General features: G+C 35.0%; 1 protein-coding gene across 3 annotated transcripts in view; it reads right to left on the bottom strand.

The window, feature by feature from the left end:
• LOC150106375 (erythroid differentiation-related factor 1) overlaps positions 1 to 25,635 on the bottom strand; it is a 381,623-nt gene that overhangs the window by 198,762 nt on the left and 157,226 nt on the right. For all 3 annotated transcript variants that reach the window (XM_090393103.1, XM_090393102.1, XM_090393104.1), the window contains one exon: positions 5,284 to 5,363. In XM_090393103.1, the coding sequence (XP_090249229.1) occupies positions 5,284 to 5,363 (80 nt within the window). The remainder of the gene's footprint in view (positions 1 to 5,283; positions 5,364 to 25,635) is intronic.

The raw sequence follows: 25,635 nt of genomic DNA, 5'->3' as shown, positions 1-25,635 counted from the left end.
ACTTAGACACTTGGATACAAACAAGAATGTCATTTCTGTTAAGCATAATTTACTTTCTGACCAAGCAAAAAAAACTTGCTACAATTAATTAATCATATCTGATCAATCTCTGCTAAATAGGTTAAACGATTCAAATCAACTCAGTTAAAGCACTCATCACAATTCAAATTCTAATAATCATAATTACCTATGCAAGCAGATGTAATTATGATTCAACCAAAAACTCTCAGATTCTTAATGTCACATTTCAGACAACAATATACACATTAGAGTTTAGGATGATGAGATAGCAGCAAATGTACCGTACTATCTTCTTGAGAGTATCATAGACAACTGCTGTCATCTCCTACATTGAAAATCATTAACCATGAGCTCATATGATTTTTTTTTATTTTATAAAAATAAATCATCTGAACTTGCAGCTGTAAATGAATAAAAATATATCAAATGTGACTGAAAAACAGAAAAGTAAAACAGATGGTAGTACTTGTAGCTACAAATGATTTAAGCACCAATAAATACAGTATCAGAGACAATTGCTGGAAGAAGCAAGAGTGAAGAGTGAGAAATGAAAATTGTTAGTCTCTTACCAAGATAGGATAGTAATGAAGTAAGAAGAACAGTTATGATGGCAAACGATTATGCACAGGCTATATAAAGGTATGGTTGTATACGTTTTCAAATGAGAGGAATGAGTCTGACAGAAGAATTGACTTAATGGATAGCATGGCACAAATGCACAAAATCATGGAAATGATTCTAGAAGCTTATGAAATGGCTTATTAATGGAAGAAACTGTACAGTAAAAGGAATCAGAGATGATAAAGGTGATATGAAATTAAAATATTCTAGATGTCTGCAAGCTTACTTGAACATTGATGCAAAAAGAAGAGATAGAACAGCAGTAGGAAATATTCAAGAGGAATGCAATCAGAAATACATAAGGCAGAAAAGCATTAAAAACCTGAAATGTGGAAAGGAAGCTTGAGCAGATATCTGACCAGAAATGCTCAAATACGGAGGTATAAAAGTTTTATAGTGGCAACACTACATAATTCAGAAGGCCTGGTCAGAAGGTCAAATTCCAGATAAAGGAGAGAGCTCTCCCAGCACTAATCCTTAAAAAGGGAAATAAAACTGAATGTGAGAATTACAGAAGAACTTCCTTATTGAGTGTTCCACTTGTAGATAAACTTATATGGTGGTTAGATATACTTCTAATTTTTTAGGAAATGATAATGTAAACTAAATTATTAATTATAAAAACTTCAATTAATAACTACCCATATTTCAGCAAAGTTACATTGCCATCTTCAGGGATCACAAAACAATGATATGCACACGCTGGCATTCACACTAAGCAAATGAGGTTGAAGAAAGGCAACTGAAGTCGGTCCTGAAGTCCTATAGGTGTTCCTTAGTGGGCTAAATTGGGTTGTCTTGGCCATTGGGCTGACGATCTTAGAATGTAAGCTTCCCAAATTTGGGGCAGTCTCATGCACCCAAATTTGTTGAGGTTTGGGAAGTTTTTCAGAGCTGGTTGATTCAAGGAATAATTCTTCCAGTGTATTCCATGGTGACCAATGTGTTCAATGCATGGTCAGCAAGTCCTGAGTGGCTGTATTGGTGGAAATGGACGTAGTCCTTGTGTTCAGATATCCTGATATTGGCTGTCCTGCCTGTTAATGTATAACAAACAGTCAGAGAACTATGAGTCATCTGTGGAAGAGTGTGGTTAGTTAGGGTGTGGACAAGGTTCTTTGTTTGGAGAGTAGTTAATGAGTGGAACTGAATGCTACAGGTAGTTGCAAGTGCCCCAATGGTGATTAAGTTTAAGGAGAGGTATTATGTGAATCAGTGGCGCACTCAGGATTTAATCTTGGAGGGGGCCGAGCGCTCAGGATTTAACCTTTGGGGGGACCGAGTTGAGTAGATGTTTTGCGAATACACACTACACATCTCATACGACCTATAACTGAGGATCTGCAGTGATCGCTAATTCATAAGTAGCACACAACATAAATAAAAAAAATGAATTTTAATTAGGAAAAGATTTTTGGAAATTTTTCTAGTGTTTTTTCCTTTTCTTTGGGGAGTGCCCGGGGCCCTTGCCCTCCCCTCTGGGTGCGACACTGATGTGAATAATGGTTAGTGTGGATCTCCTGCAATGAATCTATTGACTCCATGGAGATACCTGTATAATAACAATAATTTCTTTTTTTTTTCTTTTTATTATTTTATGTATTTACAACATTATTTACCATTTTTTGTTATCTTACATTAGCTATTAAGGTGGAGCTTTGTAGAATTTGTTTAATTGCTGTTCGATTTATATAGTGAAGATATCTGTGAAACATATGCAAAAATTTTACAAATAAGCATCAAGATTTTCCACATGAGTCCAATATTGCATTTTATTCCTTCCTAATATCCATATTTTTAATGCTATTCTGCCATTTAAGCCATTTTGATCAATCTCTTAATTTAATTCACAACTTTCATATCTGTGGTACCCAATGTTTCATGAAGTGTTTTATTTCTAACACAGCTCTAGATCCATAAGTTAAAATTGATTTGAACAGTCTTCTATACAGCTGGTTTAGTGTTTCAACAAATTTCTCTCTTCTGTACCATACTAGTTTTGCTATTTCTGTTGTCCATTCAGTTTGCTTTCTTTACTAAAAATCCCCTAAATAGCTGAAATATTTTACACATTTTACAAGTTCCTCATTCAGTATATTTCTACTGGATTTATTTACTAGTATGACATCATCTGCAATAAAGAGCTAAGGTGAATATCTCAAACTTAGATATATCTAATGCCACTTTCCTTCTTAAAGTGATCCACAGATTAAGAATAACAGTGAAATAATGTGCACCCTTTACTCACACCAAATTTAAGATCAAAGTTGTACCTCCCTCAATTATAATTGCTAACATACAATTCAAATCCAGACTATGTATTGTTTGTTATAATGTCCCATTTACACCATATAATTGTAGTGTCTTTGAACAGCTTTTCTCTTGGTACATTGTCATATGCCTTTTCCAGACCTACAAAATGCAAATAGAAACCCTAGTTATATTCCCATGATTTCTCTGCTATGTGTCTTAATATGCAAATATGATCCTGATGACCTCTATTTGGCTTGAACCCAGCTTGTTCTTTCCTAAGTTTCCTTTTTGCAATTTTTCTTAGCTTCTTCTGAAGCAAGTTTCCATAAATCTTACCTAGATATAAAAGTGAATGTGAGAATTACAGTGGAATTTTGTTAATGAGAGTTCTACACCATTTGGAGTAGAACTCTGATTTGGAATTTGATCCTGTGACTAGGCCATCTCACTTCTGCAGTGTAGCCACTGTACAACTTCTTTACTCCCATATTCGAGTATTTCTGTTCAATATCATCTACTCCTGCAGCCTTTCCAAATTTTCAATTTTGATGGCTTTTCTACCTCAACTATTGATACGTACTGCTACCTGAATTCCTCTCGACTATTTCGTACCACTGTTCTCACCTATTTTTTTCATTCAGTAACCCTTCAAAAGAATTATTTCAGACATCAAGAAATCTTTATCTTCAGTCACCTTTATCATCTTTGATTCCCTGTTCTTTTTCCTCCATTACTAAGTTTTTTTCAGTAGCCTTCAGAACATTTTGTCACCTGATATTCATCATCTAAATTCTTACCAAAGTCTCTCAATAACTTGCTTAGCTGCTTTTACACAGTGCTTTCCTTTAAATCATAAATTAAAGATCATCATCATCATCATCATCATCATGAACCATGGGCTCACTGCCCGTTGGTGTCAGATGCCTCCTTCACTATCTTCTTCCACCTTTCTTTGTCCAGTGCATAGTATTGCAGTTTCTGTACATCCATTCCACACTAGTCCTTTATGTCATCTATCCATTCTCTTTATGGTCCACCTCTTGCAAAGATGATCCTACTCTTCATTAATAGATTCTTCTGAGGGTAGTTGCTGTAATTTTTCATTTATTTTTTGCTGATATAGTTTTCTTTTATCAGAATCAGATAACGAGCTGACTTTGAAACTATGTTCTCGGTTGTCTAATGGATACTGGTACTTGATCCAGTATGGAGGGAACTATATTGATCTCCCATATAGATAATGATCTGACTCATTTTCAAAACTTTGGAAGAATCCAACATCAAGGATGAATCTATTTTATTATTTGCTACTATATAGTCTATAATATATTTCAATTCTCTTGTTGACCATGTGAATTTATGAATGACTTATGTTTGAACATTATATTCATTATTCTTAGAATACTGTAGATAGAAAAATCAATTAATCTTCGGCCATTTCTATTTTTAACTAATTCTCCAAAAGTTCCAACATGATTTTGGATTTTTGTATTGCCTACATGAGCATTTAAATCACCCAGCAGTAATAACATGTCATTTGTGTTTATTTTCTGTTATATTTTGGAGTTATAGAAGTCCAAACTTTCTTCTTCTCTCCCCTCCTCTGGAGTGTATAATACTAGCATTTGAAAGAATATTCTGCTTTTATTATAAGGAATTTATAGTGACCTTAAAATATGATATATTGAATGGCAAAATGCCACTCCTAACAGATAAAGTAACTAAGCTATTAAGCCAATAATATGTGGACTAAAAATTCACACACATACCACAGTAATTAAATTTTAATAATATGTAGATATTTCATCTTAAGTACCTTAAGACATCATCAGGACAGTTATTACAAATGCTAGGAATTACATTCAAAGGTAGAGTCAATGCGCATGCTTACATTGGAATCCCTCTATGCATACACTAGCAATTTGAGGAATTAGGGGGGGGAAAAACAGCTTCCCCACTTTTTTTTTTTTAGTCAACATAGTCTCGATGCAGACTATGTTGATAAATAAAGGTGATTTTTTCTGAAAAAATGTGTTTCACTCATTTTTTAACAAACTTTTCAAACAACCCTTGTACATATTATTAAAATTTAATTACTGTGGTATACATGTGAATTTTTAGTTATGAATACTCCACAGGTTTCACTATATAATAGAATAATTTGTAGAAATTGAATGTTCTTCCTGACTAGCCTATTTTTTTTCTTTTTTTTAGAATGAAAAATCATACTACTTCCAAATGCCATCAGCAGAAGTACTAAATGAAAACTATAATGCACTTCAATTACTATCAAAAAATATAAAAAAACATTTCACAATGAAATACTGAACTCACTGATATTGTAGAAACAGTAATTTCATATTTAAATTAATACTTTTATAAACTTACCTATAATACAAAAATTTAGAAAACATATTTTTATTTTGCAGATAATCTCGACTTTTCTTTTTCCTAAGCATACATTTCTCCTAAAGAAGAAGAAAAAAAAAATTTTTTTTTATAAATTGACTAACTATATGCTTCTTTAATATATTTCAAATTATGTGGATCAAAAAATTATTTGGAATTTACCTATCAAGACTGCAATCAATTTATTTATTTTTTTAATGACATCATGCATCAATATCTGTAATTTAAACATTTTGTAGGTATCAACTATATTAAAAATTGTAAAATCAAGAGCTGATTCCAACATATCTGTCATAATATAAAAGCTAATGCTTCAAATGCTTTTTCTTTCTTTTCATCCTTGAAGTTACACAATTTGCAGTATATTTGAATACTCTTCATCTAGAGAATGGGAATGACTGATATCTTTAAGAACTAATTCTCAGTAAGCATTAGACTGTGTAAGATAGCTGAATTTCTTATGTTTATCTATCAGATATCACTCAATGGGAAACAACTGGAGCCTTCTGGCCCAGAAACAGAAATACGTGGAAAAATATGGAGGAGATCATTGTCCAGAAGAAAATGGATACAGATTGATTCTGATGGCTGATCTATCAGACAAACACAGCAGAGAATTTGGTTGGTTGAAGTATTTATGAGACCTGGCAAACATATTTTGCATGATCAAATCATACATTACTGTCATAACAGAAACCATTTCTAGATGATTTGTTTTGGATTTAATGGTGCAAGAACAACTACAGTCATCCTGTGCCAGCACACAAGGTAATTTCTAGATGGAAAAATATATACGAGGTGTGGCTAATAAATAACGAGACTGGTTGCAAAAATGTAGTTTATTATTACAATTGTACAACTTAATTGTTATACTCTTCAATATACTCCACTCCTCTATCTATACACTGTTGCATATGAACTTTCCATTGTTGGAAGCGGTGATGCAAGTCATCAGGTGTTATCTGCTTCAGTAGAGCTGCCATTTTCTCCTTTACCTCATCCGCTGACTGAAAATGGGTGCCCTTCAATGCAGATTTCAACTTTGGAAAAAGGTAAAAGTCGCATGGAGCTAAGTCCGGTGAGTAAGGTGGATGTTCTAATACTGGGATCTTCTTATCAGCCAGATACTGCTTTATAGACAGTGCACTGTAAGCTGGAGCATTGTCCTGATGGAGAATCCAAGCATTGTTCTTCCACAGATTGGGTCTCTTCTTCCTCACTCGTTCTCTCAGCTTGGCCAGAACCTCAAGGTAATTATATTGGTTAACTGTCTAACCCTCTAATACCCATTCAACCATTAATATGGCATTTATATATATACTAGGGGGGATTCCTCCCTCAGCGCCCCCCCCCCCCCAAATTCTGGGTTGGTAAGCCAGTAAAGCAAAAAAGTGACAGAAAAATGTTTAAAATTTCGGCTTACCTTTTTATACATATAGAGTAGATATACAGGGTGTTCGGGATAAATTTGACAGTTTCGTAAGGAAAAAGAAAATCTTCTTTGTATCTATTAAATTTAATGAATTGACAAAAAAACATTACAGGCAGAGTTAATTACAATACTATCAACAAGATTTACTCAAAATAACCACCATTAGCATCGATCACAGCTTCAATTCTGCTTCGGAACCTCGAACAAGCTGATGCTACAGTCTCCCTGGGAAGGGCCGCAAAAACTGTTTTAATTTTATCCATTAACTGGGCTTTTGTATTACTGGAAGTGCGATTGGTGTCTTTTTCAACTGCGCCCCATACAAAATAATCCATGGGGTTAAGGTCTGGGGAGTTTGGAGGCCAAACATTTGGACTGGTGAAGTCGTAGAAATTTTCAGACAACCATTTTTGACTTTTCCCAGAGGTGTTGCAAGGGGCCGAATCCTGCTGCCATACATACGGCCTACCATTGGCTACCCTTGTTATCCAGGGCTTGACTACAGTTAGCAACTCCACGAACAAAGCCCGAATTCCAATGCCAGGGTTCTTCAACACCTGTTCCTGCAGATTTGCGAGGAATTCTGCTGTACGAACGCAATCAGATCGTCGGCTAGGGATCTTTCTTCTTGCTACATCCTCGTAGTCACCATTGCAAGTCTCTAGTTCATGCCTGATTGTTTTTACTGTATTCAGGGAGCATTGGGCAGCAGTTTGTCAAATTTATCCCGAACACCCTGTATACAGGGTGTTCGGGATAAATTTGACATATTTATAATTAATTATATTTTTCCGTAAGTTACATGTATTAACACACACTTCTCTTCATTTAAAAGTTTGGACCCTTCTTCATTCATATACAAGATGTCAGAAAGGATGGATAGCTGGAACCCACCTGAATCATGGAAGAGAATAACTTGTATCATGATGATTCGTGCCGGCCATCAAAATAAGGATATTTCGACTGCTGCCCAATGCTCCCTGAATACAGTAAAAACAATCAGGAACGATTAGCAAAACAAGTGTTCTCTGCCAGGTTGGCAGGAAAACGACCCAGAGGAAGAGCAAGATATAGGTGGATTGATACGGTACAAAGTGCCTTAGACGATAGAAATATAAGATCTGATAATGTTGGAGTCTTGACAAGTAACAGAGTGATTTGGAGGAAAATTGTAGATAGGAAGTTAGTAATGATGTAAATTTTGTCATGTAGTACTGTCATATCCTGTACACCCTTTGAGGGTAAATGGCAGGAATTTGATGATGATGATGATGTATCCGAATTAAGACGTGTGGTTTGAGGAGGCTTGCCAGGTGCTTAGATAACAGATAAGTGGGTGAATTGATACCATCTACAATCGAGTGTAGTGGTATTTCATTTTTGTGTACTTTAGGAGCACCATATAGTCTTGGTGTTAGTGGCTACATAGATTTCAATCTTCGTTTTAAGTCTATAGGCTAGTTCACCATGTGCTGTATTAAATTGTTGGTGTCACTGTGATTCTTTAGTGTTGGATCTGTGACCAGGACATGGTAGATTGATGTATCCGATAGTAAGCTGTTAATCTCATCTTCGTAATCACTGGTGTTTAAAATCACTGTGGAACGAATTTCCCTTAACTCCCTTTAATATGATAATGTCTTTCATTTTCTTCAAACTATACAATGTTCTCTTTTTCCAGAGGAGTGATGTTTTTGTTAGCAGCTCTGGAAGATGAAAGGATGATATTACTTTTTAATCTAATATCATTAGCTATGGGTTCCTGTAAGGATGAGAATGCCTTTTCTATATTACAAATGATATCCACTTTAGGGACATGATCAGGTGTTATCGCAAAATTGAAACCTTTTTTTAGTATACTGATCTCTGGTTTTATTAATACGTGATCCGATAAATTAAACATAACTTTGTTATCTGGTACAGAAGGTTTTGACTTAAAACGTTTTGTATAAAGATCGGTGAATTTTTTTATTCGGTTTCATTTGCTTATTGTAAAGGCTTTATAATAGCTAATATTGACCATTCTATCCAAAAGTGACATATATCTAGGTCTAAATAATCAGAGATATCGTCATAAATCTGATAACATTAAATCTATTTGGCCTAAAAGAATCTGCTGTATCCGTTCACGTACAAGTGCCAATAATGATTTAAAATCGATATGTTTCGCTCGTCTTGAATGGAATTGTTCTTTTAAAAATAGAAACTTTGGAATAATCTTGATGTTCCGACATCTCTTCAAAAAAGTGAGACGATTTAATAGTTTGGCCTTGTTACATTTAAGGAGTTCAAAACGGTGAACCTTTCATTTGGTTTTCCCGTGGATTCTATTCATGTTAAAAAACATTTAATTTCCTTCACCATAAAATCATTGGAATGACTTCTAATGGGACTATACTGATCAAGTGCATATAATAAACAACTATGTTATACCAACTAAGGCTGTTGGCATCTTCAGGGTACATAACTGATGTAAGGCACTAAAAAGTAAAAATCTGTTACAAACTATAATCAACCGATTCCAATTATATTAGACAAAGAACAGTACGCATACAATACATGCATTCTATTGTGGTATTAATTCAGAGCAAATTAATGGTTTTACAGAGAATAAAAAAGATGAGATAGATGCAATGAGTGAGATCCCTTGTTGAGCGGAGCGATACAAAGGGCAAAGCGATAGCTAGAGCTTATGAACAAAAGTCAACCGAGTGTACCAGCCAATAATAAAAAGTATGATAGGAAAAATAAGCATATCAGTGTGAATGTAAACAAAATGAAGGAGACAGTGCTGTATGGAGACTCGTTAGTATGAGGTGTGTTAGTAGAGGATTTGACAAAATCGTACCAACCTGGTGCGACCATAAAGGATGTAACTGAGTCTATTAGAGAGCAAAAAGAAAGGGTGAAAGAAATGATTGTTGTGGCATGTTACGAATGATTTGAAAGGAGATAAAATGAAAATGATAGAGGACCTGAATGAATTGTTTGAGGTAACAAAAGAAAAGAGTGAGAGAGTTAGGATGATTAGTCATTTGCCGCAGTATGACAGTGAAGTGTTTAAGAGGAGGGCCAAAATTGCAAATGACTTTATGCGTGGGTTATGTATGACGAGTGGTGTGGAATTTGTGGACGTGTGGAGTGAGTTCGATGGGCGAAAGGATCTATATAAGATGGATGGCTTGCATTTGAATGGATATGGTGTAAGGAGACTTGAAAAAGTGTTGCTGAATGTAGTGGATGTGCAAAATCAGGGAAACTAGATTTATTAAGGAGAGGGAGTAGATATACAGACTTTACGGAGGCAGTTGAATGTATGAATGAGTATAATATGCTCGAGCTAATAAGGACAACAAATCAGAATGGGATAGTTAATATAAGGCATCAAGGTAGGGATGGGGCTAATGGGGGTCTTAAATTCATGTACACTAATGCTAGGAGTATTATGAACAAGAAGGAAGAGTTTTTGGCCATGGTTGGCACTTCCAGACCACAGGTTATTGGCATTAGTGAATCATGGCTGACTGTAGATGATATAGCTAGTGGGATTGAATGTGATGGGTATAGTGTGTTCAGGAATGACAGGGAGAATAAAATGGGGGGAGGAGTATTGTTGATGATAGTTGATGAGCTACAGCCAAGGAGAATAGAAGTTGATTGCAGGATAGAGAAAAGAGCACATTTGAGGCCATTTGGTGTGAGATTGTGGCTAGCAGAACAAAATATACAATTGGGTGCTGCTATAGACCAGGTGATGGAAAAGATGGTGGAGACAGTATGCACAAGCAAATAGAAGAAATGAGTGGAAGGAGAGTAATTATTATGGGATATTTCAACTATGGTCGCACTGATTGGAGTGAGCAGAGGACACACAGGAGGAAGGAATTGGATTTTATGCGGTTATTAAGGGATAACTATCTGTGACAGCATGTAATGGAAAATACTAGGGAAACTAGTATTTTCCATTAATCAGAGAGTGCTTGACATAGTAATTACATCTGAGGATTTGGCTGTAACAAATATCACCACATTGCCACCAATTGGTGGCAATGTGGTCATATTTGGGAGGTGGCTAAACATGTGGAATTTACAATTAAGACAGGGTACATGTGGAATTATCGGGCTGGAAAGTATGACAAGCTTAGGAGTTTGATTGGTTCAGTGCCATGGCATTTACAACTGCAAGGACTAGAAGTTGATAGTGCATGGGAGGCAGTTAAGAAGTGTTTGCATGAAGCAATGGCTAACTGTATACCTAGAGTCCGAATAATAAATCAAGTAGGGGTTAAATGGATGAATAACACTATTAAGCTTGAGCTGCAAAAAAAGAAACAACTATGGAGGGAATTTAAGGAGAAAGGTGACCGGCAGGCACATGAACGGTATAAAGTGCAGGCCAGAAGGGTAACAAGTGTGGTAAGAAAAGCAAAAAAGGATTACGAAAGAACATTGGTCATGCAGGCTAAAGACAATCCTAAACAGTTTTTTCGATATATTGCAAGTAAAAGGAAAAATGTATATGGCAGAATTATTTTAAAGAATGCCGATGGTAGGGAGGTAACTGATTCAGATGATATAGTGAGTTACTGAGTGAGCACTTTGCAAGCATATATCATCCAGGTGGTGACATTGCAGAAATGAATGAACCAGTAGATTATACGTGAATTGTGATGAATGAAGTGGAGGTGAGTATTCTATTGCATAACCTCAATGTCAATACATCTGTGGGATTGGATGGTATACCAGCTCGTGTTGTACAAGAAGCGGCTAAAGAATTGTCAGTACCATTGACCATTTTGTTTGAGTCTCGGGTCTGGGTTAGTCCCGAGGGGTGGAAAGAGGGGGAAAATAGTTCCACTGCATAAAGGTGGTTCCAAGACTGCTGTTGTAAATTACCAACCGATTAGCATATCAGGAATCGTTGTCAAGGTCTCAGAGAAATTAGCCAAGAAAAGAATATAGGATTGGATAGATGAAAATGGAATATTGAATGGGGGACAACATGGTTTTGTGAAGGGTAAATCATGCCTCAGTAACTTGCTCACATTTTATATCACTGTGTTATAAAATGTGAGCAAGTTACTGAACTTGATAAGGGTAATGGGTTTACAGTGATTCTACTGGCCCTTGCCAAGGCCTTTGACAGGATACCACATGGACCCCTAATCAGTAAACTGGAGCAGATGGGGATGGATATTGGGTTGGTGAGATGGATAGGAGAGTGGTTGATGGAGAGATACCAGAGAGTGGTTTATTCAGGAGTTGAGTGTAAAAGACGGCTTGTGACTAGTGGTGTGCCGCAAGGCTCTGTTCATGGACCACTACTTTTCAATTTGTTCATCAATGATATAGGAAAGGATCTGAGAGGAAGTGTTCACTTGTTTGCTGATGATGCAAAGTTGGGTAGAGCAATTGTGAGTGCACAGGATGTCAAAATTGTACAGGATGATTTGGATAGTTTGGAGGACTGGACTAGGAAAAATGGATATCAGTTTAATGTGGCAAAGTGTAAGGTTATGCATTTTGGGGTGAAAAGAATAGCAGCAGTATATCGCATTGGTGGAACCGTACTCCAGGAGATTGATGAGGCCAGGGATTTGGGAGTGTTGGTGGATAGGGAATTGAAGTTTAGGGGGCACATTGCAAAAGTGGATAAATCAGCTGATCAAATCACTTGGGTTCTGAAAAGTACTTTAACATGCAGAGACAAACAAGTTATTGTTCCTCTGTATCGAGCCTTGATAAGACACCATCTGGACTACTGTGCATAGTTATGGGTGCCAGGGTTTCTTCGTGATGGGGAGTAAGTAAAGAGGATCCAGAGATGAGTGACCAAGATGATAGCAGGTCTGTGGAATGAACCTTATGAAAATAGGTTGAAGATTTGTGGGTTGCAAAAATTGGTCGATAGGCAGAAAAGGGGTGATATGACTGAGACATTCAAATTACTGAAGGGTTTCTATAAGATTAATCCAGATGATATTTTTGAAAATAGTACTAGTGGTGGGAGGACTAGGGGCAATCCATGGAAGCTGGGTAAGAATGTGGTTAACAAGGGTGTTAGAGCTAGGTTTTTTACTTGGAGAGTGGTGAATGAGTGGAATAAGCTGCCAGAGTCTGTTGTGGGTGCTACGACCATGAATGAGTTCAAGGCAAGGTATGATAGATACTGTGTGAATGTTGAATAGTTGTTCTTGACATGATGTTAGGGCCTCCCTCGATGAGTCTGTCGACTGCTTGGAGTTGCCCGGGATAATAATAATGCATAGAACGTGCATGTTCTCACTTGTTGTTATTTAGGAACGTTCTATAGTTAACACTGTAATTTAGTTCTGGTGAGTTAAGAGATCTAATAACGGTCTTCCAGATCACGGGCAAGATTAGTCCTTGGTTCCTGTTAAGGTTTTGTATACAGCTGGCAACTGCTGTAGCTTCTTAAAAATTCGGGAGCGGAAGTCCTCCTATATGTAATGAATTGTGCTTCTATCCCACTCTATGATATGGTTTGTTCTTGAGAAATGAAAAGCTAACCATATCTTGCAATCTTATTCGAAACTGTCCCTACATATGGAATGACGATGGTAGAAATATAACACGTCATCTCGTTGTCTTTGTGGGGGGTAAGAGAAAAGTTTCTTGTGGACGAGTCTTCGAGGAAATCCTTTCTTCAAATATGCTGGAGTTTACAACATACATACCCTGCTCGCGCAGCTTGAATTACATCGGCCAGACTTCAAGGAGCCTTGAAATTAGGCAAAAAGAACTCGTGACGTCAATAATAACAGAGAAGAAAAATCAAGGTTAGCTTTTGATTTCTCAAGAACGAACCATGTCATAGAGTGGGATAGAAGCACAATTACTTACATAGAAGAGGACCTCTGTTCCCGAATTTTTAAAGAAGCCACAGCAGTTGCCCGCTGTATACAAAACCTTAACTGTATACAAAACCTAACCAAGGACTAATCTTGCCCATGATCTGGAAGATCCTTATTAGATCTCTCAACTCACCAGAACTGAATTACAGTGCCAATTATAGAACATTCCTAAATAACAACAAGTGGGATCATGCATGCTCTATGCATATATTCTATGCACTCTGTTCTTTGTCTAATATAATTGGAATCGGTTGATTATAGTTTGTAACAGTTTTTTACTTTTTAGTGCCTTACATCAGTTATGTACCCTGAAGATGCCAACAGCCTTAGTTGGTGAAATTAGTTGGTGAAATTACTTGGTATAACATAGTCGTTTATTATATGCACTTGATCAATATAGTCCCATGAAGTCATTCCAGAGCTTTTATGGACAAGAAAATTAAATGTTTTTTAACATGAAAAGAATCCATTGGGAATCCAAACCAAAGGTACACCGTTTTGAACTCCTCAAATGTAAAAAGGCCAAACTATTAAATCATCTCACTTATTTGAAGAGATGTCGGAACAACAAGATTATTCCAAAGTTTCTATTTTTAAAAGAACAATTCCATACAAGATGAGCGAAACATATTGATTTTAAAACATCTTTGGCACTTTGATGTGAATGGATACAGCACACCAGATTTCTGTTAAGCCAAATAGATTTAGAATGTTATCAGATTTATGACGATATCTCTAGTACTTTAGACCAAGATATATGGTCACTTTTGGACAGAATGGTCAATATTAGCTATTATAAAGCCTTTACAACAAGCAAACGAAACCAAATCAAAAAATTCAACAATCTTTATACAAAACGTTAAGTCAAAACCTTCTGTACCAGATAACAAAGTTATGTTTAATTTATCGGATCACGTATTAATAAAACCAGAGATCAGTATACTAAAAAAAGGTTTCAATTTTGCGATAACACCTGATCATGTCCCTAAAGTGGATATCATTTGTAATATAGAAAAGGCATTCTCATCTTTATAGGAACCCATAGCTAATGATATTAGATTAAAAAGTAGTATCATCCTCTCATCTTCCAGAACTGCTAACAAAAACATCACTCCTCTGGAAAAAAGAACATTGTATAGTTTGAAGAAAAAGAAAGACATTATCATATTAAAGGGAGTTAAGGGAAATTCGTTCCACAGTGATTTTAAACACCAGTGATTATGAAGATAAGATTAACAGCTTACTATCGGATACATCAACCTACCGTGTCCTGGTCACAGATCCAACTAAAGAATCACAATGACACCAACAATTTAATACGGCACATGGTGAACTAGCCTATAGACTTGAAATGAAGATTGAAATCTATTGCATCCACTAACACCAAGACTATTTGGTACTCCTAAAGTACACAAAAATGGAATACCACTACGCTCGATTGTAGATGGTCTCAATTCACCCACTTATCTGTTATCTAAACACCTGGCAAGCCTCCTCAAACCACACGTCTTATTCGGACAATTATATACGAAATTCACAACATTTTGTAGAGAAACTGAACATTTCAATCTCCAATAAGGATCTATTTGCCAGCCTAGATGTTACATCTGAATTCACTAACATCCCTGTGGAGGAAGTTTGCTCCCACAAGATATTACTTCTCTGTTCCGTCATTGTTTAACATCAAACTTTTTCATATGGAATAAAACCATATATCAGCAATTGACTGGCCTTGCAATGGGTAGCCCCTTTTCTCCATCTTGTGCTGATTTCTTTATAGAGAATTTTGAAAGTAAAATCTTATCTCAAATAAACCTTAAACCCACAGTATGGTGGAGATACGTGGACGATATCTTTATTGTTTGGAACCACACAAAAAAGGGACCTGTTAGACTTTCTAAACAAGATCAACTCTTTACACCACACAATCAAATTCGCTCTAGAACTTGAAAAAGATGACTAATTACCATTTCTGGACATTTTAATTAAGAAGCTAACAAATGGGGGATATCAACCTCTCAGTTTACCGCAAACCTACCAATACAGGACGTTATTTACATTTCTCTTCTCCCCTCGCACATTTCTCAGAAACTTAGCATTGTACACATGCTGAAGAACTGTGCCTCTTTCCTTACAACAGATCAACAAGACCTCCACTATGAACTATCCCTGATATCTAACGACCTTACCATGAATGGATTTCTTTGAAGACTCGTCCACAAGATACTTTTCTCTGACCCCCCACAAAGACAACGAGATGACATACGTTATATTTCTACCATCGTCATTCCATACTTAGGGACAGTTTCGAATAAGATTTCAAGACTCCTTAGACCACATAAAATAAGAGTGGCCTTTAAACCTACAGAAACGATTAGACAATTCTTAAGATCTCCAAAAGATAGCCATCCTTTCTTCAAATATGCTGGAGTTTACAACATACCCTGCTCGTGCGGCTTGAATTACATTACCCAGACGTCAAGGAGCCTTGAAATTAGGCAAAAAGAACATATTGGTGACGTCAATAATAACAAAGTAGAAAAGTTGGGTTAGCTTTTCATTTCTCAAGAATGAACCATATCATAGAGTGGGATAGAAACACAATTCCTTACATAGAGGAGGACTTCCGCTCCCGAATTTTTAAAGAAGCCACAGCATTTGCCTGCTGTATACAAAACCTTAACAGGAACTAAAGACTAATCTTGCCCGTGATCTGGAAAACCCTTATTAGATCTCTTACCTCACCAGAACTGAATTACAGTACCAACTATAGAACGTACCTAAATAACAACAGTTGAGATCATGCATGCTCTATGCATGTATTGTATGCGCACTGTTCTTTGTCTAATATAGTTGGAATTGGTTGATTATAGTTTGTAACAGTTTTTTATTTTTTAGTGCCTTGCATCAGGCACTGAGGATGCCAACAGGCTTAGTTGGTGAAACTAGTTAGTATAACATAGTTGTTTATTATATGCACTTGATCAATATAGTCTCATTAGAAGTCATTCCAGAGATAAAGGGAATGCAACAGTAGTTTTGAACTCTGAAGATTATAACAACAAAATGAAAATTCTTCATGAAGATTCTAATACCTATAGCCTTTAGACAGAGATCCCACATGGAATGCTCACAATAAAACTGATGATCAAATTAAAAAGATGCCTAACTGGAATAAAGAACTTAAAAAGATGCCTAACTGGAATGAAGAACTTAAAAAAGAAGTCTACAATCTAAACACCCCTTAGTTCCAAGAATTTATGGTGTACAAAAATACATAAGATAAGTATTCCCTTAAGACCGATAGTGGATGGAAGAGATTCTCCGACCTCTAATTTAGCAAAACTTCTCACTAACATGATTTTACCTTACACAGGAAAAACATCTGCTTTCATCAAGAACAGTACACATTTTATTGAGAAGGTAAAAGATATTTACATTGGACCTTCAGACATCTTAGCAAGTTTGGACGTTATCAGCCTATTTGTAAATGTTCCAAGAAACGAAACTGTGAATCTCCTTGAAGACCTCTTTCCTCTGGACATCGTATATCTTTATAAACATTGTATAAATAATACTTTTTTCATGTATCAAGACAAAGTTTGGGAACAAAAAGAAGGATTGGCTATGGGCACTTCCTTCTCTCCAGCTTTAGCTAACCTTTTATGGAACATTTTGAAAATAATGCTTTAATCAATTATCATAAAAAAAAAAAAATTTGGCTATGCTATGTAGACAACATTTTCATCATTTGGCCAGGAATAATAGATGAACTCATTGCTTTCATAAATTACCTGAATAATTTACATAAGAATATAAAATTTACTTTAGAACAAGAAGAATTTAGAAAACTCCCTTTTCTTGACATCCTATTAGAAGTCAATGAAAAAGATAATAAACTTTCTTTCTCAATATATAGAAAACCCACCAACACAGGAAGATTTCTTAATGCTGCCTCACACCACCCTTTGCAAAAAATAGGTCTAATAAAAACCCTGAGGGACAGAGCTTATAATATTTCGAGCACAGAAAAACAGAGAAATGAAGAATTGGAATATTAAACACAGATCCTCAAAAAAAATGGTTATGAACCCAAGACTATCAAAAAAATCGTCCACACAACTCCTACAAGCATCCCACAGAAACAAGGTTTCATAAACTCCATCATGCTTCCATACATCAAGAATGTTATAGACAAGATGGCTAAATTACTAAACAAACATAACATCAAAGTAGCCTTTCTGCCGCTGGAAAAAATTTCAAGATTTCTATATCCCCTGAAACCTCCACATCAACCTTTAAAAAAACCAGGTGTTTATATAATTTATTGTTCTTGCAGCATCTGCTACGTAGGACAGACAGGAAGATCTGGGGAAATATGCATGAACGAACGCCAAAAGGATGTACAAAACAAAAGAGAACACAAATCAGGTCTAGCTTTCCATACCACTTCCACCGGCCACAATGTACTCTGGCAGAAAACAAACATGTCTTATATCGAAAAAAACTGTTACATAAGGAAATTTAAAGAAGCTGCAAACATGCTTGGAATTCCAACACAATGCAATAAAAACCAAGGCTTAATTCTACACCAAGTTTGGTCAGCTTTGATAAAAAATATACCTCAGTCAGACCTCGGACATTATGATCGTGAACAACAGAATGTGGCATCATCCGGCATTGTTTAAACTTAGCACTGCTTTGAATCTGCATTCTGATTTTTAATTTTATAAACAGTCAGATGGCTACAACTGTGTAGTATGAACTATTAATTTCTCTTTGTTGTTGTTTTAACTTTCAGTTACCTTTTACCCCTGAAGATGTAAGTCAAACAATTTACGAAACTTGTCAGGTTTTATTTCTTTAAATTGCTTTTAGCTTAATAAAAAAAAATGTGGTCCAATTACCAGAATATGCCCAATGAACATCAATTTACTTTAAAATTCATATGTCCCACAATTTTTTTAAAATGAAATGTCCTCAATTAACATTGAATTTATGATCATATGAATTATTATAATATATTATTATAATAACATTATTTTATGAAGTTATTTAATATGTTCCCCACTTCCCTTCCACAATTTTTCCCCTCCATAAATCTTATAATGAATACGCATTAGGGAAATTCCTGTATAATTCTCACACTGTTTTATTTCCCTTTTTATATAAGTACTAGGAGAGCTTTGCTTTATTCACTTGGAATTTTTATCCTCTGCTTAGGCCTTTGAATAATGTGGTGTAGCCACTATAAAACTTTTATACTACCTCTTATTTGAGAATTTCTGTCAGATGTTATCTACTCCAGCTGCTTTTTCACATTTCAAGTTTTTGATGTTATTTTTTTTTTTTTTTTCTATTTCAGGTATTGATATATATTTCAGATTACATTCCTGTTGGGTGTTTTCTACCACTGTGCTGTCACTATTTGTTTCATTTAGCTCTTTCAAAGTAATGCTGACTCCACATATCTAGAATATTGATCTTCAGTTTCCATGCCTCCAGAATAGTTTGCCACCTTCCAGATATTTATTTTCTATGTTCTAACCAAAGTCTTCCTATGAGTTTTGTTTAACTAGTTTTGCACATTTGCTTCAATTTCTTGCATTTTTCTCTGTATTCTCTAAAAACACAACTTGACTTACATGCCAAGAACTCGAGTATACACCTTTCTTCATTTGAAGACTTGCCTCTCTAACCTTCTGAGTCCACCATGGATTTCTGATTTTTGTATCCTTGCAGATAACTTCACCACGTTCCTCTCTGGTTGAATCAGTCACTGTTTTCTTCAGCCACCGAATCTCCAAGGTTTGGTTCTGGTTTTCAATCTCTTTCATTTTTTCTTTAATAAGGTACATTTAGCAGGCATAGACTTCTGTGGCTAATTGGTTCAAAAGATATATTTTGGTGATTACACCACATTTTTTATTATTCAGTTATACAAAATACTGAAAGAAATAAAAAAATAAATGTTTTTTCTATATATTGTGAGATCATGTTGGTGAGGTATTTTGCCAAGTTGGAAGTCGGCGAATCTCTTCCATCTACTATTGGTCTTAAAGGTATATCTGTCTTATGGATCTTTGGAACACCATATATTCTTGGTATCAAAGGATGTTTTAATTGTATTTTTTTAAGTTCTTCTGTCCAGAGTGGCACTTTTTTATTAGATCATTTGTTTTTTTGTATGTATGCCAAGTCTGGTCTCTGTCTAAGGGTTTGTAGGTGTTTGTATCTTCCAGGAGACTTTTCATTTTGTTATCATATTCTGTAGCATTTAAAACGACAGCTGTGTTGCCTTTATCCGCTTTGATTATGACAATATTTTTGTCATCCTTTAACATTTTAAGACAAGCGTATTCATTGTAAGGTAGATTCCTATAAGGTAATCTGCTTTTTAATAGTAAAGCTGTACTTTTTATATGGATAAGATCTGCGTGTTGTCCGGTAGATTTCTAATTCCTTTTTCTATTTGTGCTATGATATCAATTTTTGGTAGGAAATGTGGGGTTAAGGCAAAGTTAAAACCCTTAAGTAAAAGATTATTCTCTTCTTTTGTTAGGACTCTCGAAGAAAGGTTAATAACTACTTTTGAATGATCTGGTTGTTTTTTTATGTATTTCCTTCTCCTGAAGGAGTAAGTTGAACTTATGAATTAATGTATGTTTCTTCTGTTCTGAGATTGCTATTGCTTTGTTGAATGTAACACTATCGATGTTGTTCCATAGGTAGGATGGAAGAGATGTGGCCAGTTCATTATGAAGAGAAAAAGTGTTATTACTAATTAATGCTAATTCAGCTCTAGTGACTAATTAGTAACTGCTTGCATTGTTTTATTATTGAATAATGTTCATATTTTTGTTTAATTATTAAAACTACAGAGTATCATATTCTTGCCATAAAACTTATATATCATGTTTGTAAATGTTAAATTGTATCTCAACCATAAAAACACTTTTTCATAACATATATCCATGAATTTAGAAGCAGCCAAATATTGCATGCATACAAGTGGCAACTTACCACAACAGTGTTCTTGGTAATAAATAATATTCTGTTTTCAGTATGCTAAAGTTCTGGTTTGAAAAATAAAATTTGATGTTCCATTTTCAAAGACGCTATTTTGTGCATTAATCATGCTATCCTAAAAAAAGCTTTTGATAAATAAGTTACATGACTCATATATTATCCCTGAAAAAAAACTTATGCCTATTATTATGGTAGGTTTTAGCAGATATGTATATTTAGAGACAAGCAACATTGTGTATGTTGCCAGCTGTACTCATATCTATTTTTAAGATTCTGATATGAATTTAAACTCCTCATGACATAATTTACCTGTCATATTAAAAAAAAAAAAGCTTGATAATGCAAGCAATACTGGCAGAACTAAAGGAAGTATATAAGAGAAATGTATATATGTAATAAACATCCATAGCATCATTAATTGATATACTTTTTGAAATCTTTTTTGTAGCAAACAAATTTAATTTCACAATTAATTGGAACTTTTCAATCTGTATTTTCTAGATGCATGCATACAGTGAATTTTCATCCTCAAAGCATTATTTTCATTTTCTTTCACTTATTTATCAGAAATGGTTGCAAAAATCATTTATATGGAATGAATACATTATTGAACACATAGGAATAAAAAAACTTAATTCATGTGCATAATTGTACATTACTGGCTAGATTTTTTTTTCTTCAGACAAAACCAATACAGTACTTTGTCCCTATTTTTATTACTTTTTAATACTAATTTCACAGTACTTTCATAAAAACAAAAGGAAAACCTTGCTCATTTCAGTGAGCAGTTAAGATTTTGATAAGCTAGGTAAATATTGCTGTATTTTTGGCTTACACACATACATATATATATATATATCAAATGAAAAGTACCAAGTGTACTCGAATTGTATTTTAGCATATAAAATTATAATAAAAGAACATTATGTGCTTTTCTCTTTTAGTAAAGCTCCTTGTTATGCATCTTATGGTATTTGTTTACAAATTAGTTTAGCCCAGCGGATTTTTTACTTACATTGCTATATTTCCCATCGTTATATAAGCATTCTGTAAGTCTCATTAACACCAGAACTTCTAATTCATTTCCTATCTACAGCTTCCTATTAAGGAAACAATGCAATTCACATTTACCGATTGATATTTATTTAACATCATGTCAGTGACTGTAGTGTTAATCATCTTGCAGTCTGAGTGTGAGATCAGAGAGCATTAGTATGTGTTGCTGACAACAACAGCTGCTACTCATGTGCTTGTTACATATACATATTATAATCATTTCCCTATATCACACTTTTTGTTTTGCATTCACGAAAATATTAATTCTCTAATATGCAATTAAGTTATTTTTCTAAATCAAACTTGGTTTATATTATTATTATTATATGGACACCTCCATGGAGTCTGAAGACTCACCACTGGGAGACCCAATCTATCACACATCTCCTTGAACCATTAACAGACAAAGCACTAACAACTGACTCCAGCAATCCATTTCAACTCTCCAAACAAAAAATATAGTCCTCACATCCCCATACTAACTACACCTTTATTCAATTTCCAGGGATGACCACTTGTTCTGGTCCCTCTAGCCAAGTGCTGAAACATTTCCCCTGCATCAATCCCATAAAACCCTTTAAGCAACTTAAATGTTTCTATCATATCCTCTCTTTTTATCCTATCAACCAACTTCTGCAATCCACACAGACTCAATCTATCCTCATAGGGAACATTCCACAGGAAACTCGCCTCTGAATCCTCTCCACTGCTTACTCATCCCCAAGAAACCTAGGGAAGAGACTTGAGCACAGTAATCCAGATGTGGGTGCATGAAGGCCATATAAAGAAGAATAACAACTTCCTTATCGCCACATATTGTGTTCTTCGATAGCAAGTAATCTTATGGGCTACCATAACAAACTTAGCAATCCTGAAGTACAGTGCCATCAATATAATACACGGCTTGTAATCTATTTTTCCCAAAATGCATAACTTTACATTTCTCTACATTAAACTGATACCCATTATCTTTTACCCATACAGACAGCCTATTTAAATCATTCTGCAAGCTTCCACATCACCTTGATTAACTATTACCCTACCTAATTTTGCATTATCAGCAAATAGGTGAATATTTCCTTTCAAGGTTCCTTATTATTATTTCATACTTAAGTTTGAACTACGAAGCGAAATAACTTGCTTATTTGAGATTTTGCACGGGCCCTGCATAGTTCAGAAAGCCTAGACAGAGGGACGAATTCCCCAATGATCGGAGTAGAGTTCTCATAGTAAGGGAAATAAAACTGAATGTGAGAATTCCAGAGGTATTTTCCTACTGAGTGTTCCTGGCAAGATCTATGCAAGTATACTTGAGAAACGGTTGAGAAGAATTATGGAAGAAAAACTTGGTGAAGAATAAGCTAGATTCAGGCCAAATAGAGGCTGTCGGGATCAGATCTTCACTTTACGACAAATATTCAAGAAAGAATGGGAATATAACAGAGATCTGTATTTAAGTTTTGTCGATTTGGAAAAGTCATATGACAAGGTGCCAAGAGAGAAGCTATTCAATATGCTACAGTTATATGGTGTCAATGGGGCATTATATCAAGCAATACTTAGTCTTTATTTGAGTTGTACGTCAGCAGTTAGAATTGAAGGAAGTACAGGAAGATGGTTTAATGTTAAATCTGGTGTGAGACAAGGATGTACATTATCCCCTCTGTTATTCATTATCTATATGGATCACATTATGAAGGAATGTGGTATTAAACATGATATCAAAATTGGAGATGTTAATGTCATCTCTTTGCTTTATGCGGATGATGTTATACTTCTAAATAAATCTGCTACAAGTCTGCAAGATTCCCTGACTAAATTGAATAATTGTTGTAATAGATATGGTATGAAGGTCAGCAATAAAAAGACAAAGACAATGAAAATAGGCAGAATCATTGAAAATATCTGTTGTGAATGGAGAACTTGTGGAACAAGTGAAGCATTTCAGCTACTTAGGCACGATTTTTACTGAAGATGGTAAACTAAATATAGAAATAGACAACAGAATCAGCAAAGCTGGTATGGTAGGAAGTCAATTGAATAAATTCATATGGAATAAGAGAGAAATTAGTCGGAACACTAAATTAGCTGTATACAAGACAGTGTTCAAACCAGTTTTAACTTATGGATCTGAGAGCTGGGTCAGAAGTAAAACACTTGACCAAAGACTAGAGACCACAGATATGAGAATCCTGAGAAAGATTATAGGTGTGAACAGATGGCATCGATGGCAATATCATATTAAAAACGAGAATATTAGGAAAGAACTTGACATTGTCAACATCCAGGAATGCATTAGCAGAGCTAATCTCAGGTGGTAGGGTCACTTAAACAGAATGGGCAAAGAAAGATTAACAAAAGAAGTGTTCTCTGCCAGGTTGGCAGTAAAACGACCCAGAGGAAGACCAAGATATAGGTGGATTGATACGGTACAAAGTGCCTTAGACGATAGAAATATAAGATCTGATAATGTTGGAGTCTTGACAAGTAACAGACTGATTTGAAGGAAAATTGTAGATAGGAAGGTAGTAATGATGTAATTTTTTTCATGTAGTACTATCATATCCTGTACATTGCAGGAATTTGATGATGATGATGGTTTCTTACATCATTTATGCACAAATTAAACAACAATGGTCCCAGAACTGAACCTTGTGGCACAGCACTAGTCACCTGTTTTGCCTCGATTCTGCCCCTCCATATCACTTTTTGATATCTATCCAGCAGCCAACCTCTTATCCATTTAACCAATGTCTTGCCCATCCCCATTTGTTCTAATTTGCATAACAGAATTCCATTCAGTATTCTGTCTTTTCAGTATTCTATAAAGCCTTTGAAAATCCAGCAAAATCATCACGTAGCCATTTCCTAAATTTATGTAACTCATGTAGTAATAAAATTTGGTGTTAGTAAAATATTAAGGATGAGTTTAGTTCTAAAGAGTACTTACAGATATGGACTAGGACAAAAACTATTATCATATGCACAAAGAGAGTGAAATATACGTAACTAGGGATGAGACTCATTCTCATAAGAATAAATAATATCATTAATGGTCAAGTACCAGGATGATTTTCTATAGACATCAGTTAATGTGATCTGGATGTTAATTGTGGTAATAGGGTTATAATGTGGTCATAATCTCACCATCTTTGAAGCTAGATTAATCTTCTGTGAAGACAGTGGAGTTATTGTTTAATCGCTGTTTGTGTTTTGGTGATTATATGCAGGTGTTTTTCCCTTTAGTCACCTAGATAACTGATCCTATTTGGCCTTTCGGTTGTGTGGGTGTGTTGTTCTAACTGCTGATATCACTTCCATAGTTCTTGTTTGAGTGGTCAATAACTGGTTAGGTGTTTTAAGCTGTATGGAAGATTGTTGATCAGAGTAGGTATATCGGATGCTATCACTTACTTTCTTATCAATTATTCATCATCAATGATGATCAATAATCAATTATAATAATAATCAAGGATAATTAATCAATAATAATGAGTATTGTCAGTAATCAGTTTTTGTAAAATTGACATAAATTAATGAATCATCAATGTCCATTTCTACAATTAGAATTCCCTTTCATTATCACAAACTGTTGTTTGCTTGTTTGGTTATAGAATTTATTTATTCCTCTTTTGCAAAATGCCTACAGAGATTAAATTGCATTTAATTTATGAAAATAAATTAAGTTGCACAAATACAGTGAGTTGCCAGTATTAAATGTCATTCCTACACTATGGGGAAATCTTACCAATTCATAGTGCAAACTGTGGTTTAATGTTACTTCGGCTAAATATAGAAAGAAAGTTTTTTTTTTTTTTTTTGCACCTTAGTTTTCTTTGTATGTGCATATTCATTTCATGTAATTGTTCATTATTAATTTTAAGTTGCTAAGATTTATTTCACATTGCAAACAAAGCATACTTCAGGTGACCTTTTCCT

The sequence above is a fragment of the Typopeltis vanoorti genome, chromosome 5 (assembly GCF_054136105.1).
Source record: "Typopeltis vanoorti isolate ZY-2024b chromosome 5, IOZ_Tvanoo_1.0, whole genome shotgun sequence".
Classification (NCBI taxonomy): domain Eukaryota; kingdom Metazoa; phylum Arthropoda; class Arachnida; order Uropygi; family Thelyphonidae; genus Typopeltis; species Typopeltis vanoorti.
The sequence above is the reverse complement of the archived record's forward strand: the minus strand, read 5'-3'. Positions and strand labels throughout refer to the sequence as shown.